The sequence below is a fragment of the Saccopteryx leptura genome, chromosome 9 (genome assembly GCF_036850995.1).
Source record: "Saccopteryx leptura isolate mSacLep1 chromosome 9, mSacLep1_pri_phased_curated, whole genome shotgun sequence".
Lineage (NCBI taxonomy): Eukaryota > Metazoa > Chordata > Mammalia > Chiroptera > Emballonuridae > Saccopteryx > Saccopteryx leptura.
In genome coordinates, this window is record NC_089511.1 from 30,951,331 (window position 1) to 30,967,243 (window position 15,913).

Consider the following 15,913-nt stretch of genomic DNA (forward strand, 5'->3'; position numbering starts at 1 on the left):
GTGAGTGAAGGGCGCACGGCGCTGTGGGCACCCAGACCTCTCCTGCAGGTGGGCTGAGTGACGGGCGCACGGCGCTGTGGGCACCCAGACCTCTCCTGCAGGTGGGCTGAGTGGAGGGCGCACGGCGCTGTGGGCACCCAGACCTCTCCTGCAGGTGGGCTGAGTGACGGGCGCACGGCGCTGTGGGCGCCCAGACCTCTCCTGCAGGTGGGCTGAGTGACGGGCGCACGGCGCTGTGGGCACGGCAATTCTACCCTCTGCCTGGTGCATCCTGGCTCTCCACTTCTCTTCGCTTGAAGGTTCTCTGCCCCTTTCTCTCTCCTCCTGCATGAAGGGTTCTCAAATTTAGCCTAGCTGTTCAAGGCTGCTCTTCTGTCTTTGATCTATATTCCTCTTTAATTGGTTTTTACATCTGCTAAGATTTTCTGAGAAAAAATTTTTTTTTAAGTCTTACTATATATGAAGGTAAAGAAAAACGGAAGTCGGCAGAATTGACTGAATCTTGCTTGAGGCACAAACAGCTGTAAGAAGGGCTGGTGTGGGAACGAGGAAGGGGGCCCCATCGGGCCTTTCTGCTGGGACCTCCTCACCGAGGCCTCACAGCTGTGCCTGTCCCTGAGAAAGTGCTCGGGGCTCTGTGATTCTATACAATCTGTGGACTCCGTTAGTCCATGGGAAAACACCAGTCACTAAGACCCGCCTAGAGAGTGAGTTTCCAAAGCCTGACCATTGAAATACGTTGTGACTTCATATTCTGAGATGGCCTGCTGGGCAGAATCTGCTGCTATGGAGAGTAATTGCTGTGAGATTTTGAGGGAGCAACTGGTATTTCATCTTAAACTGATACTGTCTTCTGCTGAGGTTGAAAAAAAAAAAAAGCGAAGCCCATAACTTGTCATTGCTCTGTGCATTGTGAAGCCAAAGGTCCAGAATTCACCATAGGTATGACATCCCCTCCCCCATTTAAAGCAGTTCTGTTGTCATTAGAGGCGAACTGTGTTGTTGCTCTGTCGCCAGACAACCTCGTGGTGAAATCACCAGGAATACAAGGCCAAGTTGATGCAAGGTCTTAGGAGAAAACGCCTGAAGTCTGAAAATAAGTAAGGCTTCTGTTTCCACGGCAGCGTTTTGCTGATGACTAGTGGCTGACATCTCCTTTGCCTCTTACTGTGGGGCCATCCCACCTACAGCAGCCCCTCCAGCCTTACCGTTGTGGCTTGCGTTCAGAGAGCGTGGGGAGGACTGGGGAAAGTTAGCTGTGCCCACGTGAAGTAGAGCAAATTTTGGAGGCTTACAGTCACATCCAAATTTGTTCTGGTGCTGTGGTCATTGCTGCGGCTCATATGAAAGGCTTGTTTGCTGGTCATGACCAGTGTCCACTTTGGCCCCAGGATTTATGTGAGCACACAAGGCATTCTTACAGGAGAAATTGGGTACCTCCATCTGCTTGTTTACAGAGTGGACTTTTTCCACCCTTTGCCTGTGGGACGTTTCTGGAGCAGTCTGGCCCCCACTTGTTTGCCACGTGCCTAGAGGAGTGCCCAGGCCTCCTTGTCCAGGTCTCCAGGAGTGGCGTGCTCACGTTAGCCTCGCTGTGCCGGTGAGGAAACCGAGGTGCGGAGTCTATGACTTGCCGATTGCAGGGTCACTTTCAAAGTCATGTCTCTGATTCTAGTTCCTGCTGTCATTACCTCTGTTATGTAGTCCCTCTCACTACCTGTCATTCGATCACTTGTTACCGACAGGGCCCTGTGCCCAGGGGACACGTCTCAGTGGGAAACAAGGTCTGGGTACTGATGATGAATGGCATCAGTGCTGGACAGTCGGACTAGGGCCAGTGTACGGATGAGCAAGGCCAAGCCTGGGTGAAACAGCACCCTGGAAGATTTGAGGAAAGCAATATCCTCTACCTAGTTGTGGCTGGAGCTATGCAGGAAGGCTTCCTGGAGAAGGAATGATCTGGGCAGGGTCCAGAAGCAGTTGGGATCTGATGGAACAGCAGTGGAAGGAGGCTGCGGTTTGCAGGGTGAGGAGCCAGGAGGTCATTTCTGTGGTTCAGGGGACCCGGGATGTGAATTCTGGAGCATTTTAGAGAAATCAGAGGCAAGAAGAGACTGTGCACATTGCCTCAGCCCTGGAGAAGTGGGGAGAGGGGACAGCAAGTTACGCCAAGGATGCTGTGGTCTACAGAGCCCAGGAGAACATGAAGTCATGAGTTGGATGAACTGTAACAGTGGCTGTAGGGGAAAGGATAGGCCAGGAAGTTGAGAGCAGAGGGTTAAGGAGAGTGATGTGGAGACAGACACCAATCCTGGGTGGAAACAACCTGGTCAAGCATTTTGGAAGGAAGGAAAAAGAAAGAGAGGTGGGGCCAGGGCACAGAAAACCATTCAGCCATAGTAAAGATCTGAGCACACAGGCAGGAGGAGAAGCAGACAATCAGAGGGGAGGAAGGCAAGCCACGTGAGCTAGGGAGATGGGATTTCTTGAGGGCTGACACTAAAGACAGGTGGTCCCAAACAGGAGAACAACATGAGATACTGGGAGAAGAACCAGTCGATCGCCATCGAGCTCTCGGACCTGGTCGTCTACTGCAAACCAACCAGCAAGACCAAAGACAATTTAGGTACTGTCCCCCCTGACTCTCGTCTCCTCTTTCAGACTGGCACTGTCACAGGGCACAGTGAGTTTGGTTTCTGCTCACTCTGAACTGCTCTAGGCGGAGCTTCCCCTTTGTCACAGGATTTGTCCTCAGGGCCGGGGTGCTAGTAACACAGGACCTTCTGGTGTCATTAGGAGAAAACCCTCTCAGAGTGCGGGTTAGTTTCCTACTGTTACTATAACAAGTTCCTACACACTTGGTGGCTGAAAACAACATATATTGATGCTCTCACAGTCTTGGATGCCAGAAGTCTGAAATCGAGCTGTTGGCAGATTTCAGCCACTCCCTCCAGAGACTCCAAGGGAGAATTTATTCCTTGCTTCTTACAGCTTCTGGTGGCTTCCAGCAACCCTTGGTTTGTGGCTGCAGCACTCCAGTCTGCCTCTCAGTCACATGGCCTTCCCTTCTATGTAGTCAAAAAAGTATTCTACCTTATAATAGTCAAAATACCTCCCAGTTATAAGGACCCTGTGGTTACATTTAGGGCCCATAATCTCCCATAGCAAGCTCATTCATTTAATCATAACTATCAAGTCCCTTTTGCCAGATAAGGCTACCCAGTCACAGTTTCTCGGGGTCAGGACCAAGATATCTTTGGGGGCCGTTCCCCAGCACAGAAGGATTAAAAAAAAATGGCTCTTCTACCAAATTCTGCAAAGCAGCCAGTTCTTTGGTCTTTTAATGATCCTGTTCACTCTTTGAGCCTTTTAAGCAGATCTTATCTTTGACCTCAAGAATTTTGATTCCAGGAGTAAGGACCAGAAAAACAGAACTAAACCCCAGAGTTAATGGTCACTGGGAGGCTGTTCCCCGGGCACCCCCACTCTGCAGGTGTATGGGCTGTCCCACCACAGCTGGATGTGAAGGAGCAAAAAATTGTTCGCATGTTCCCATCCCTTTTCTGCCATTCGTTCTCCCCCCCCTTTGTCATAGCCCTTCTCGCCGGTAGTCGGTTCTCCCTCTGCCAAGAGGCTTGGTTCACTCATCCGCATCTATAGCAACTTTGATGAGGAAGCCACTCCTAAGAGCTCCTCCTACCTGCTGATCCCTGAGGTCGTTCCCCCACCCTCCCTCTTTCTATAACTCTGCCACTTTTGTGTTTTCTTCTGCACGGCTGCTGCTAATTTTTTTTTAAAAAGAAAATGACAATAATTCTAGATGAAAAGGCTGTGGGAACGCTGGGCTCCCTGAAGGGCAGGAGCCCATAGCAGTCCCTATTACAGCAGTGTCATCAGAGCCACGTGCATCCCTTGTCAAAGAGATTCCTGGTTTTATCTTATAAGCTTTTGCATTAAGAAAATGCATGAAGCGAAAAAAAAAAAAATGGTGACTTTGTCTCTGCGTGCAGAAAATCCAGACTTCCGAGAAATCCGTTCCTTTGTGGAAACGAAGGCTGACAGCATCATCAGGCAGAAGCCCATGGACCTCCTGAGGTACAATCAGAAGGGCCTGACCCGTGTTTACCCGAAGGGACAGAGAGTGGACTCCTCCAACTACGATCCCTTCCGCCTCTGGCTGTGCGGCTCCCAAATGGTGGCACTCAATTTCCAGACTGCAGGTAAAGGGGGACTGCTTGTGGCCAGGAAATCTAAGACGATGCTGTTGTCATTTCAGGGACAGTCTGTTGGGGCCACCAGTGGAACACAGTGTCCCAGAATGTGTGATTTGTCTTAGGAACTGGTTCAACTAACAGGCTAGAGTGAGGCCCATCAGTTGAATAGAGTGATTAAAGGGGACTGATGGTCACACCTGACATTGGGCACTTGCATTTGGCAGGTTCTGTGATGTCAGTGACAGATGCTGAGTAGGTGTGGATTTAGAGGGAAGGGAAATGCATTAGCTCATGTGCAACTCCTATGCTTTTGAGTTACACCAGCCTCAGGCACAGCTGGATCAAGGTGTTCAGTGGCTGTCTTCACCACTGTCCCCTTTTCCTGGTGCATCCATCTTTGAGGGCTTCATACTCAGACTCTCCAACAGAGATACTCACATGCTGGGGAAAACCAACGTGCAACATTGTTACACAAACAGTAACACAGATCACAGTGTTGCGCAGTGTTCTTATCACGTAAGCCTCTGTCGCGATCTGCTCATCAGTGTGTCCTTTCTACTGCTTTTACATCTGCGCTGCACTCCACTGGCTGGGACCCTCATTTATTTAACCTGCCCCGGCTGAGGCACATTTAGGTTACTCCCCATCCTTGGCCTTTCCAGATGGCTCTGCCTTCTGTATCTTCTGTGAGCATTGTCTTACGGATGTGGCAATGCATCTGTGAGACAATTGTCAGATGTGCAGGGTGGGTCAAACAGCACTGGCATTTTGGTCAACGTTGCCCTGAGGACAACCACTGGACACCCGTATTCAGGGGTGCCCGAGCTGAGACACCCGACCACGTGCCTCCGTGGAGATTGTGAGTTGGGAACGCAAACCAGTAAAGCGTTTGAATACCTCCTTCCAGCATAGCTTCCACCTCCTTGTATCCAAATTTGCAAGCTGTGCCCATCCGATCGATGAAAATTGCCATGAAAACTTCCCTTATTAGTAGTCACATGAACCAGTTTTCTCGTATTTTAGAGAGCACTTGCTTTTTCTTTTCTGCAAACTCTCTCTCCTTGCCTCTGACCCAGCTTTTCTAATGGGGCGAAGGTATTTACAGCCCACATTCATCAACTCTCTCAGTAGGTTAACTCTGTGTGTATTTATGTATCTGTTGTTTGAGTTAAGAGGATTTTTCTTTCCAGAGCATGTCTTAACTTTTATAGAATTTCTTTTCTACATAGAAATTTTTAGCTTTGAGTAGTTTTTAATATATTTTTTTATGGTTCTAGATTTAGTGCCATACTTAGAAGGGTGTTCCTGCTCTGAGATTTCATATATATATATGTGTGTGTGTGTGTGTGTGTGTGAATCACGCCTTGTTCTCACTCAATTCCATATATATATGGAATTTTATTGGGGTGACATTAGTTAACATAATTATACAGGTTTCAGGTGCCCGATTCTACACCACAACACATCTCTCTGTATACCCTATCACCGCATCATATGTTCACCCCATCAAGTCTTTGTCCCTCACCATTTATGCCCCTACCTTCCTCCATGCCCCCACCCCCATTCCTGGCAAGCACCACTGTTGTACATGTCCATGAGTTTTATTTTTGCTCTATCCCTCCACCTCCCTCACCTGCAACACCCCCCACAGCTATGTGTGAGTCTATTTCTATTTTGCTTGTTAGTTCATTTTGTTCATTAGATTCCACATATGAGTGAAGTCATATGGTATTTGTCTTTCTCTGACTGGCTTATTTCACTCAGCATAATGATCTCCAGGTTTATCAATGCCGTCGCTAAAGTAAGATTTCCTTCCTTTTTATGGTGTGAGGTGATACCTCATTGTGGTTTTAATTTGCATTTCTCCAGTGATTAGTGATGGGTGAGCATCTTCTCATATGTCTGTTGGCTGTCTGTATGTCCTCTTTGGAGAAGTGTCTATTCAGGTCCTTTGGCCGTTTTTTAATTATTATTATTTTTTTTTGGTGTTGAGTTGTATAAATTCTTTATAAATTTTGGATATTAATCCCTTACCAGACGTGTTGGTGAATATGTTTTCTCATTCCGTGGGTTGATTTTTCATTTTGTTGATGGTTTCTTTTGCTGTGCAAAACTTTGTAGTTTGATGTAGCCCCATTTGTTTATCTTTTCTCTCGTTTCCCTTGCCCGAAGAGCTATATTTGAAAATATATTGCTATGAGAAATGTCTGAGATTTTACTGCCTGTGTTTTCTTCTAGGATTTTTATAGTTGAGATTTTTATTTTTAAAGCCCATATTTTTCTTCCAATATTATAGGTTTTCAATGGTTTTAAAAAAAAAACAAGCAAACAAACCCATGTTTTTTTTCGAGTTTAGAGATCTATTTTAACAACTGGCTCAAATTATTTTTGGAAGTCTGTGTAAATCATTCCCCACCTGGCCCCGCCGGGCCCGGGAGGCCAGCCTTGTCCTGCCTGCCGCACATCAGCAGTGCCCTTTCCTTCCCAGATAAATACATGCAGATGAATCACGCCTTGTTCTCACTCAACGGGAGGACCGGCTACGTCCTGCAGCCGGAGACCATGAGGACGGAGAAGTACGACCCCATGCCACCCGAGTCCCAGAGGAAGATTCTGATGACCTTGACTGTCAAGGTGAAACCCCACTCTCCTTCCTCACCCAGGGAGCCAGGGCCATGAGCATTGGGAAGGCCCAGCCCTGTGCCTAGTGACGTCTGTCATCTTGTTTAAATCATCACCGCCCAGACACGGTTTGAGGATCTTAATTACACTGCACTCTAGGGGAGAAAGGGACATCTTAAATCTATCTTGGTCACCTTACCTGTGTCAGCTGCAGGACTAAGGTGTGAATCCATCTCTTGCAGGGTTCAGGAGTGTATCTCCTAGGTCCCAGCGAGCACAGTTTCTGGCTAGAAAAAGAGGGAAAGAAAGCAGGTGGGGAAAATGGTCATTTGGTCTTCATGAAGGGGGGCGTTTGTCCCCACAATGGCCAGTTTTAAGGGTGAAAGCTTTTATAAAATCCCTCAACCTTCAGAGAATGTGTGTATCTGTTTGAGAATTGCTTTCCCCCCTCTTTTAGAAACTGTGCAAAGTAGAGAGATAACTTGCATTTCTCATAAGATTAAGGAAGAAAAAAAAGTGAAGCTTTTGTAGCAGAAGGTCTTTAAAAGCACACACTCCCCCATTCTTTCCTGGGAGCTGGGAAATCAAGGGGTTCAATGCTCCCTCTGTCGGTGCCCACCTGGGCCTGGGTGGCCGTGTATTTGTGCTCCGGTGAGGTCCACCGAGTCAGTCTGATGACATGGGCACTCTGAACCTGGCTCCTCTTAGCAGCTGTGAGAATCCACCCCAACTTTCCAGCCCCATTTCCTCATCCACGAGAAGGAAACAGTGGTGGTATCTACTTCAAAAGGTCATGACTTCTCCAGTGAAGAAATCGAGGCTGGCTTTGAACTCATCTGGTCTGACGCTATAACCCAAACAGAGCTCCCTGCCAGACCACCCACGCAGAACTTGGTAGCTCTTCCTGGGATGGATCTGAGAAAATCCCAGCACGTACCTTTGGTGTCCTAGGTTCTCGGGGCTCGCCATCTCCCCAAGCTTGGACGAAGTATTGCATGTCCCTTTGTAGAGGTGGAAATATGTGGAGCCAAGTATGACAACAACAAGTTTAAGACGACGGTTGTGAGTAAGTTGCCTGGGTTCATCCTTCTCACACTTCAAGCGAGCTGAGCCACGTGTTGGGGATGCTCTTCCTTGGGGACTTGGTAATGCGCTCCGTCCAGGTCTTTTCCTTCATCCCTCTTGCTCACTACGGTTCAGGGAGGGGAAAGAAACGGTTGGACTTGTACCCAGTGCTGCCTGTAACTCAGGCCGGCAAGGCTCTCGCTCTCTGTGCACCAGCCCCCACCTGCTCGCTCTCCTTAGTCCAAGACTGAGAAGCAGAGGCAGGGGATGCGATGACCTGACCCACACCTGGGAGGGTCTTTTCCCACAGTGGGCAGATGGGCCTAGAGACATGCTTGTTCGTCCATTGTAAGCCAGGGAGAAACCGTGAACTGGGGCAGGGAGGGCTTTTGAGGCCTGGGATCACTGCCCCTGCTGAAAGGTGGGCCAGTGACAACTAACATGCTGACTAGTGAAACTGGCACTTGTGGAGGGTGGCAGGTTGACGGCCTGCTTTGCTGTAGGAGCTGGTTTCCCCCTGACAATTTCAGAACCCACACCGGCTCTGCCTCTTCAGACAGCCTAACCCACCTGCCCCCTCTCGCCCTTCTCTCTCCCGAGCCTGCCTGTTCCCACACTGCCGCAGCCTCCTGTCTATTCCACATCCCAGGGGGTGGAGATGCGAGCTGTATAAATGGGTGGGGGTCCTTCCCCCCACCTTACTCAGGCCTGTGACAATAGCTTTACCCAGATTGCTACTGGAAAAAAAGAGATTACTATCATAGTTTCTTAGATCTTGGCAAAGATGCATATTTACACGGTTGCTAAGGAGATTCAAAGCTGATGAATGTAGAGATGGTTTTTCTTGAAGGGAGCAGGATGAGAGGGGCCTCTAATAAGCTTTCATTACCTTCCAGACGACAATGGCCTAAGCCCTGTTTGGGCTTCAACACAGGAGAAGGTGACATTTGAAATTTATGATCCAAACCTTGCATTTCTGCGCTTCGTGGTGTATGAGGAAGATATGTTCAGCGATCCCAACTTTCTCGCTCATGCTACTTACCCCATTAAAGGAATCAAATCAGGTAAATGGCTTTTAATTAAAATGTTCAGTTTGGGCTAGCAGTGTTCTTTGGTCTGTGCTTTAAAAAAATAAAACATTTCTTCCTGGTTTTTATGAAGTCATTGCAAAACCAATCGGGTCTTAGATGAGCTTGTCCTGTGAGCCGGCCCACGTGTAGTCTGTCATTTAGCACAGGGCCGGGGGTGGGGAGGGGAAGGTGACGAGAGGGGAGGCTGGGCCCTTCAGTCGGGTCTCTGCATGCAAAATTGGACTATTAGTTGCTTTTCCACCTGGCCCTGTGGTGTGATTTCATTTGGAAAGGGTAGAAGCTGTTGCCTGTCCTCTGCCAGGGCCTCTCTCTGTCTGGGCAGGAAAAGGCCCTCAGTAGCTGGCGTGACTGACAGTTGTAGGCCCGCCTTGTCTATACAATTGGGATGGTTGATTTTTTTTTTCAGTTGTGATTTTCTTTCATGCTAAACAAAACAAAACCCCTTACACTTCGAGAAGGGTCATTTTGTGTCTGCCTGGGACCAAGCCAAAGTCATATGACCAGCTTTTAAGCATCAGAAGACTGAGTCCCGTTCCTCCAAGCCAGATGAATTCCCCCGGGGTGGGGCCAGGGGTGCCATTGAGGACCCATGATCTTGGTGCTGCTTCCTGTACCAGGCGTCCCCAAACTATGGCCCGGCCCATGGGCCGCAATGTGGCCCCCTGAGGCCATTTATCCAGCCCCCACTGCACTTCTGGAAGGGGCACCTCTTTCATTGGTGGTCAGTGAGAGGACCACTGTATTTGGCAGCCCTCCAATGGTCTGAGGGACAGTGAACTGGCCCCCTATGTAAAAAGTTTGGAGACCCCTGCATACAGTTTCTCTGATTTCCTTTCTTGCTGGATTTTAGAATGTTTGCAAAGCAGGCCCTCATGTGATGTTGAATTCCCTTTCTCCCTCTTTTTGGTATTTGAGACATAAGATTATAGATCCTTCTGGATGCCTCACGAGGTCACTGTTTCCCTGTTTTCTAAGCACTTTTCAAGAGGAAAGAGTCCCTCTCAGTTTAATGATTTATATACCAATGTAGTCTTTTCTCTTGACGTTGTTTGGAAACGTTGGCTCCTGTTCCTACCGGTTATCGCCACACACACACACACACACACACACACACACGGAACAAACCGGAAATGCCCTACATTTCTAACTTTCCTAGATCATACAGCTGATTGTTTCTAACCCTGGGGGCTTCGGTTGGGAAATGCAGATTCCTGGGCCCATTCCTAGGTGTGGATTCCATTGGGACCTAGGAACCTACATGTTTAGCAAGCTCCTCAGATGGCTCTTGGATGGCGTTTTGAGAAAACTGAGCTCCACCGAGGCTGCCCATCTTATTACCAAGGAAACGGATTTCTAAGCAAATAAGTAGATTAAACAAGAACCTGAGAAATCGTTACACTGCCTGATGTTTTTCGCACTTTAGAAATATTCTTAATTTAATAAGAATAACAAGCGCTCGTTTGTGAGTCCCAGAGGCCTGGTACTCGGCAAGCCCTCTTGGTTATGGCTGTAAACTATGCTAATCCAAGCAATTTAGGTGCTGTTCTTAACTTTGTGATTCGCCTCTTCTAAAATAAATAAGGCCTAGGACAGATTTCTTTTTATGGTAACTGTGCTGGCCCATTCCTAACCCAGGTCCTCTTGAAGGCTAAGGGACATGGGCACAGCAGCCCCTCCCAGCGCCTTGGAGAGAGGTCAGAGGTGAGGAACCCCCCTTACTGGCCATCAAATTGTGTTGATTCCTCTAGAAAATGCTATGATTTAGCTTGGAGACTTAATGAAGAACAAAACTTCAAGGATGATGAAAACTGTGACCCTGCCCCCAGCTGTGAGATTCTCAGCAAGGACCTTCTCCCGCTCCAGCTTCTAACAATGCCTGGCACATCCATATTCATGGAGGGAAAGAAAGAAAATGAACAGCCCCTTTGTGCATAAGGCATTGGGGGCCTTCTGAACTCAAAAATAAACTTTGCCCATTGTCATTAGGGATGCGCTTAAGCTTTTAAGCCAGCTGGAGCTCGGGAAGGAAAACATCATTTATTGTGTTAGATGCCTGAAACTCTCTTCTCTTTTAATCCTCACAGCAATCCTGTGAAAGAGGTTTTATCATCTTTGCTTTTTAAATAGGAGCACTTTGGGGCCTAGAGATGTTCATTAACTTGCTCAAGGTCACACACCTGTAAGACCAAAGCTGGATCCAAACCCGGGAATGTCTGACTTCGGACCCCGTGTTCTTCCTGCTCGCCAGGCCTCCTCTGACTTCAAAAGATGTCTCCCTTTCCCCTGTGGCCCAGCTAAAACCAACCAGAATTAAAACAGAATCAAACTCTGTTTTTGGTGAAACTGGCAAACACCTTTCAGTCCTAATTCCCAATCTACATGAAGGGCTGCTCATAACCGTGAGACCTGGGCAGTGAGAGGAGGGGCATGCAGCTGGTGACATCAGCAGGGGAGACAGAGCCCACTTCTCCAAAGCTGGAGGCACACGCTGCCTGGCAGCCTCCCCAGAAGCCACGGAACACTCAGACTGCAGTCCGTTCTGACAGTCAGTCAACACCTAGACTGACTTCTTCCACACTGTCCACAGACTAGGCCCCAGCCCACACCTCCCCAGTCGGAATCTGCAGCTTAATAAGCTCCACAGGTGGTTTCCATCTGCGATAAAGTTGGAGGAGCCCTGAGGCTAGACTGCAAGAATTCTGTGGGTATCCAGGTAAAAAGCACCAAACAAACCAACCAACAACAAAGTTCCCATCACCTGTGTAAGGGGTAAATAGATCAGAACGCTTCTCTACAGCACTATTCAAGGAGAACAATGTCCCCAAAATCCTCCAGGGAAAAGATTAAGACCTGAGAGTTTTATACCTACTCACTGTTACTCAAGCATAAAATTAAAGGGCAGATGTGTTCAAACATGCACAGTTTGGGGATTATAGGCCCCATGAGTTCATATTGAAGAAAACAAAAGCAGAAAAATTTAGCCAGCCAGAATATCCATGGAAAAGTTAAGTAAAAGGGTGGGGAGTGTTGAAAACGTTTAAAAAAAGTACCTGTACATTTATTTCCTTGTACAGGAATTTTATATCAGAAAAAGAACACTAGGAACAAATATTGAGCTCTAGTTAATGAGCTGCATGCTGACATATTCAGGGGGAAGTGTACAGATGTCTTCATCTCACTTTGAAATAAATACACATATATGATAGATTTATGGGTGGAGAAATGTGATAAAACAAGTATAGTAAAAGGTTAATGGTGAGATCTAGGTAATGGTTGAACAAGTGTTCCTTGTGATAATTCTTTTAGCTTTGCTGTATAAATGTCAGAAAAATATAACCAACCCTCCCTTTGTGGTAGAATTATGGTTATAAAATAGAATACATATATTATACACCACGTCAGTGTAGAAATAAAACAGTTTTACCAAATGAGGGAAAGAAAAAGGAGGAAGTTACAGGGTTGTGTAAGCATGCCAATTTTCTCATCTTAAGTAGTAGAAAGCAAGTTACTTGATATTTAAAGGTGCTAAATCAACTGATAGTGTAAAAGGTTCTCTAAGAGAAATAAGAATCATCGTTGAACATGATGAAAAGTGAGAGTGCCCTAATTTGAGTATTGCTTGTCCTGAGAATCAGTAGATACAGTGCAAATAAGAAGTTGGAGAGGCGGGTCCGAGATGGTGGTGTAGGTGGACGCTGAGCCTGCCCCCTCCCAGGAACACATCAAATGTACACCTATATATAGAGCAGTTCTCTTGAGACACAACTGTGAGACAATTGAACAGCTTCTACACAACAAGTAATAGAAAGGGACAACATAGAGAAGGTCAAGGTACCATGACAGCTCTTTGGGAGCTTAGGAAACAACTTGGGACTGGAGGATCCATGAGCACCACTGTTTATATTTCCTTTAATTGTGGATAGTGGGCAGGAGCTCCATCCAGGTATGCTGGCAGAGCTACAGGCCCCAACTACCCCTCCTGGAGCTAGATCCAGCAGAGATAGGAAGGTACTACAGTGTGCATACAAGAGGCACTTCCACCAGGAGATTGATCCAGGGGGTACAGCAAGGTGCTGCTTTGTGCACCCACTGGGCTGCACACACAAGGGGCTCCCCCACCTGGAAAGAGTGAAGAGCTAACAACACTGCAGTACCTGTCAGAAGGAATACTCTGTCTACAGAGAGTGTGGAGCCAGCCAAACACTACAGTACCCATATACAGGACTGTCCCTTCCCGAGAAAGTGCAGAGATACCAAGGCTCTACTGCTGCCCATGCATGTGGGGCTGCCCTGCTAGAAGAAATCGTGCAGCTAGCAAAACTTTGCATAGGGCAGCCCTGAGTGTGGGCACTGCAGAGTAAGTGGGGTGCTGCTGTGTGCATGAAAGGCAGCCCCTCCTGGAGAAAGCAGAGTTAGTAGGGCACTGAAAAGCAGGCATGAAGACTAGTCTCACTCAGACTCTGCTCTAAGGGTGGACAATTATAGTAACAGGGCATGCACACAGAGCTGCCAGTGCAGAGTTGGAGGGGTGTGGCTGAGCATGGAGGGACTGTACTCATGAGAGGGAGCAGAAGAGTGCAGCCATGCATGCACGCACACCTGCCCCACCTGGAGAGGGGGCGGGACTGGTGGGGCACTGAGACTCAAGCATGAAAAGCAGCCCCACCCAGCCCCTAGCTCCATCACAGACAGTTATGCACACTGAGAATGCACCTAGCAGCCAAGCCTCACCCAGATTACAAAGGCAAGGAAGCCCCACCTGGACAGCCACACCTGGAACCCTTTCCTTCAGGCAGGGAGACACACAAGGTACCTCACGTGCCAGCCCCAACTACACCTGGACTGCCAAAACTATTCCACACATAATCACAAAGACCATTCTTTCAAGACAGGGAGGGGTACCTATTCTATCCCCTTAATAAGAACAAACAGTGAGTGAAACAAAAAGGGGAGACAAGAATATGCCCCAAATGAGGGAATAAGAAAAAACTCCAGAAAAAACCACCAGTGAAATGGAGATAATTCACCTGATAAAGAATTCAAAGAAATGGGAAAGTTCAACAAACTGGAGAGTGCAACAGAGGAACTTGGAGGGCACCTCAACAGAGGTAGGAAGTATAATAACCCATCAGGGAGAAAGAATACAATATTTGAAATGAAGACTCCATTAGAAGGAATGACAGCCAACTGGTTAATACAGGAGAGTAGATTAGCTACCTGGAAGACAAAATAGTGGAACTCATCCAAGCAGAACAGCAAAGTGAAAAAAAAATTTTTTTTTTTAAATGAGGATAGTATAAGAGAGCTGAGGTAATATCAAGCACCCTAACATTTGTACTATAGGGACTCTAGAAGGAGAAGTGAGAGAAAGGGGCAGAAAGAGTATTTGAAGATATATCTGCAAACTATCCTAATCTGGGGAAAAAAACAGACATCCAAGTCTAGGCACCAGAGAGAGTTCCAAACAAGGTGAACCCAGAGACCTACACCAAGACATATTGTAATTAAAAAAGCAAAAATTAAGGATAAAGAGGCAATCTTAAAGGCAACAAGAATGAAACGTCAAATCATATTAAAAGGGAAACCCTATTAGGTTATCAGCTGATTTCTCAAAAGCACCTTGACATGCTAGAGGGCAGTGGAGGAGATATTTAAAGTGCTGAAAGAAAGGAATCTTTCGAACCACTATGCTGTACATCTGAAACTAATACAGAATAAAAATGGAATATAAACTGTAATAGGAAAATAAATGAAACTTCAAAAGAAAAATAAATCTACAACCTAGAATATTATATCCAATAAGGTTATAGTTTAAATGACGGGAAGATATAGTTTACCAAACAAAACTAAAGGAGTTTACAACCAGTAAAATGGCCTTATAAGAATGTTAAAGGGTCTTCTTTATGCAGAAATAAATACAGGAAAGAAAATTTTCATGAGTAGAGGTAAATATACAATAATCACAATGAATCAACCACTTAAAAAGCTAATATGAATGTTAAAAAGATGTTAGTAGCAAAATTAGCTACAGTAAGTAATCAGGAGATACACTAGACAAAAAGATATAAAATGTCATCCAAGACAAATAGTATGTATGGGGGGTAGGGATAAAAATGTAGTGCTTTCAGAATATGATAGAACTTAAATGCTAATCAGCTGAAAATAGACTGCTATAGATATATATGAATATATATGAACCTCATGGTAACTATAAACCAAAACCATACAAAACACACAGAAAAAATTAAGAGAAAGGAACCCAATTAAAACCAACAAATTAAAAGGTAAGAGATCGAGAAGGAGCAGCAAAAAAACAAAAACAACCAAAAAAACAATAAAATAATGTCAATAAGCACAAACCTATCAATAATTACTCCTAATGTAAATGGACTAAATGCTCCAATCAAAAGGCATAGAATGGCAGAATGGATTTTAAAAAATGACCTGTCCACATGCTGCTTACAAGAGACTCATGTTAGAAAAACACAGACTGAAGGTGAAGGGATAGAAAAATAGATTTTATGCAAATAGAAATAAAAAGAAAGCTGGGGTAGCAATACTCATTCATATCCAACAAAATAGACTTCAAAACAAAGAATGTAAAAAGAGACAGAGAAAGACATTAGTTTTAAAGGGAACAATCCAAGAAGAGGATATGACAGTTTTAAATCCTACACACCCAACATAGAAGCACCTAAGTATTATATATAAAGCAAGTGTTAATGGACAGAAAGGCAGAAATTAATAGTAATACTTTAGTGGTTGGGGACTTTAATACTACACTAACCTCAGTGGATAGATCATTCAGACAGAAAATTCATATAGAAATAATGGCCTTAAATCCTACATTAGACCAGTTTGATTTGATAGACATTTACAGAGCATTTCATCCAAAAACTATAGATTACACATTTTTCTCAA

General features: G+C 46.0%; 1 protein-coding gene across 1 annotated transcript in view; it reads left to right on the plus strand.

Moving 5' to 3' along the window:
- Positions 1-15,913, plus strand: part of PLCG2 (phospholipase C gamma 2) — a 171,275-nt gene that overhangs the window by 130,013 nt on the left and 25,349 nt on the right. Inside the window, exons 26-30 of the mRNA XM_066348717.1 lie at positions 2,524-2,626; positions 4,011-4,220; positions 6,703-6,848; positions 7,788-7,902; positions 8,798-8,965. Of these exons, the coding sequence (XP_066204814.1) occupies positions 2,524-2,626; positions 4,011-4,220; positions 6,703-6,848; positions 7,788-7,902; positions 8,798-8,965 (742 nt within the window). The remainder of the gene's footprint in view (positions 1-2,523; positions 2,627-4,010; positions 4,221-6,702; positions 6,849-7,787; positions 7,903-8,797; positions 8,966-15,913) is intronic.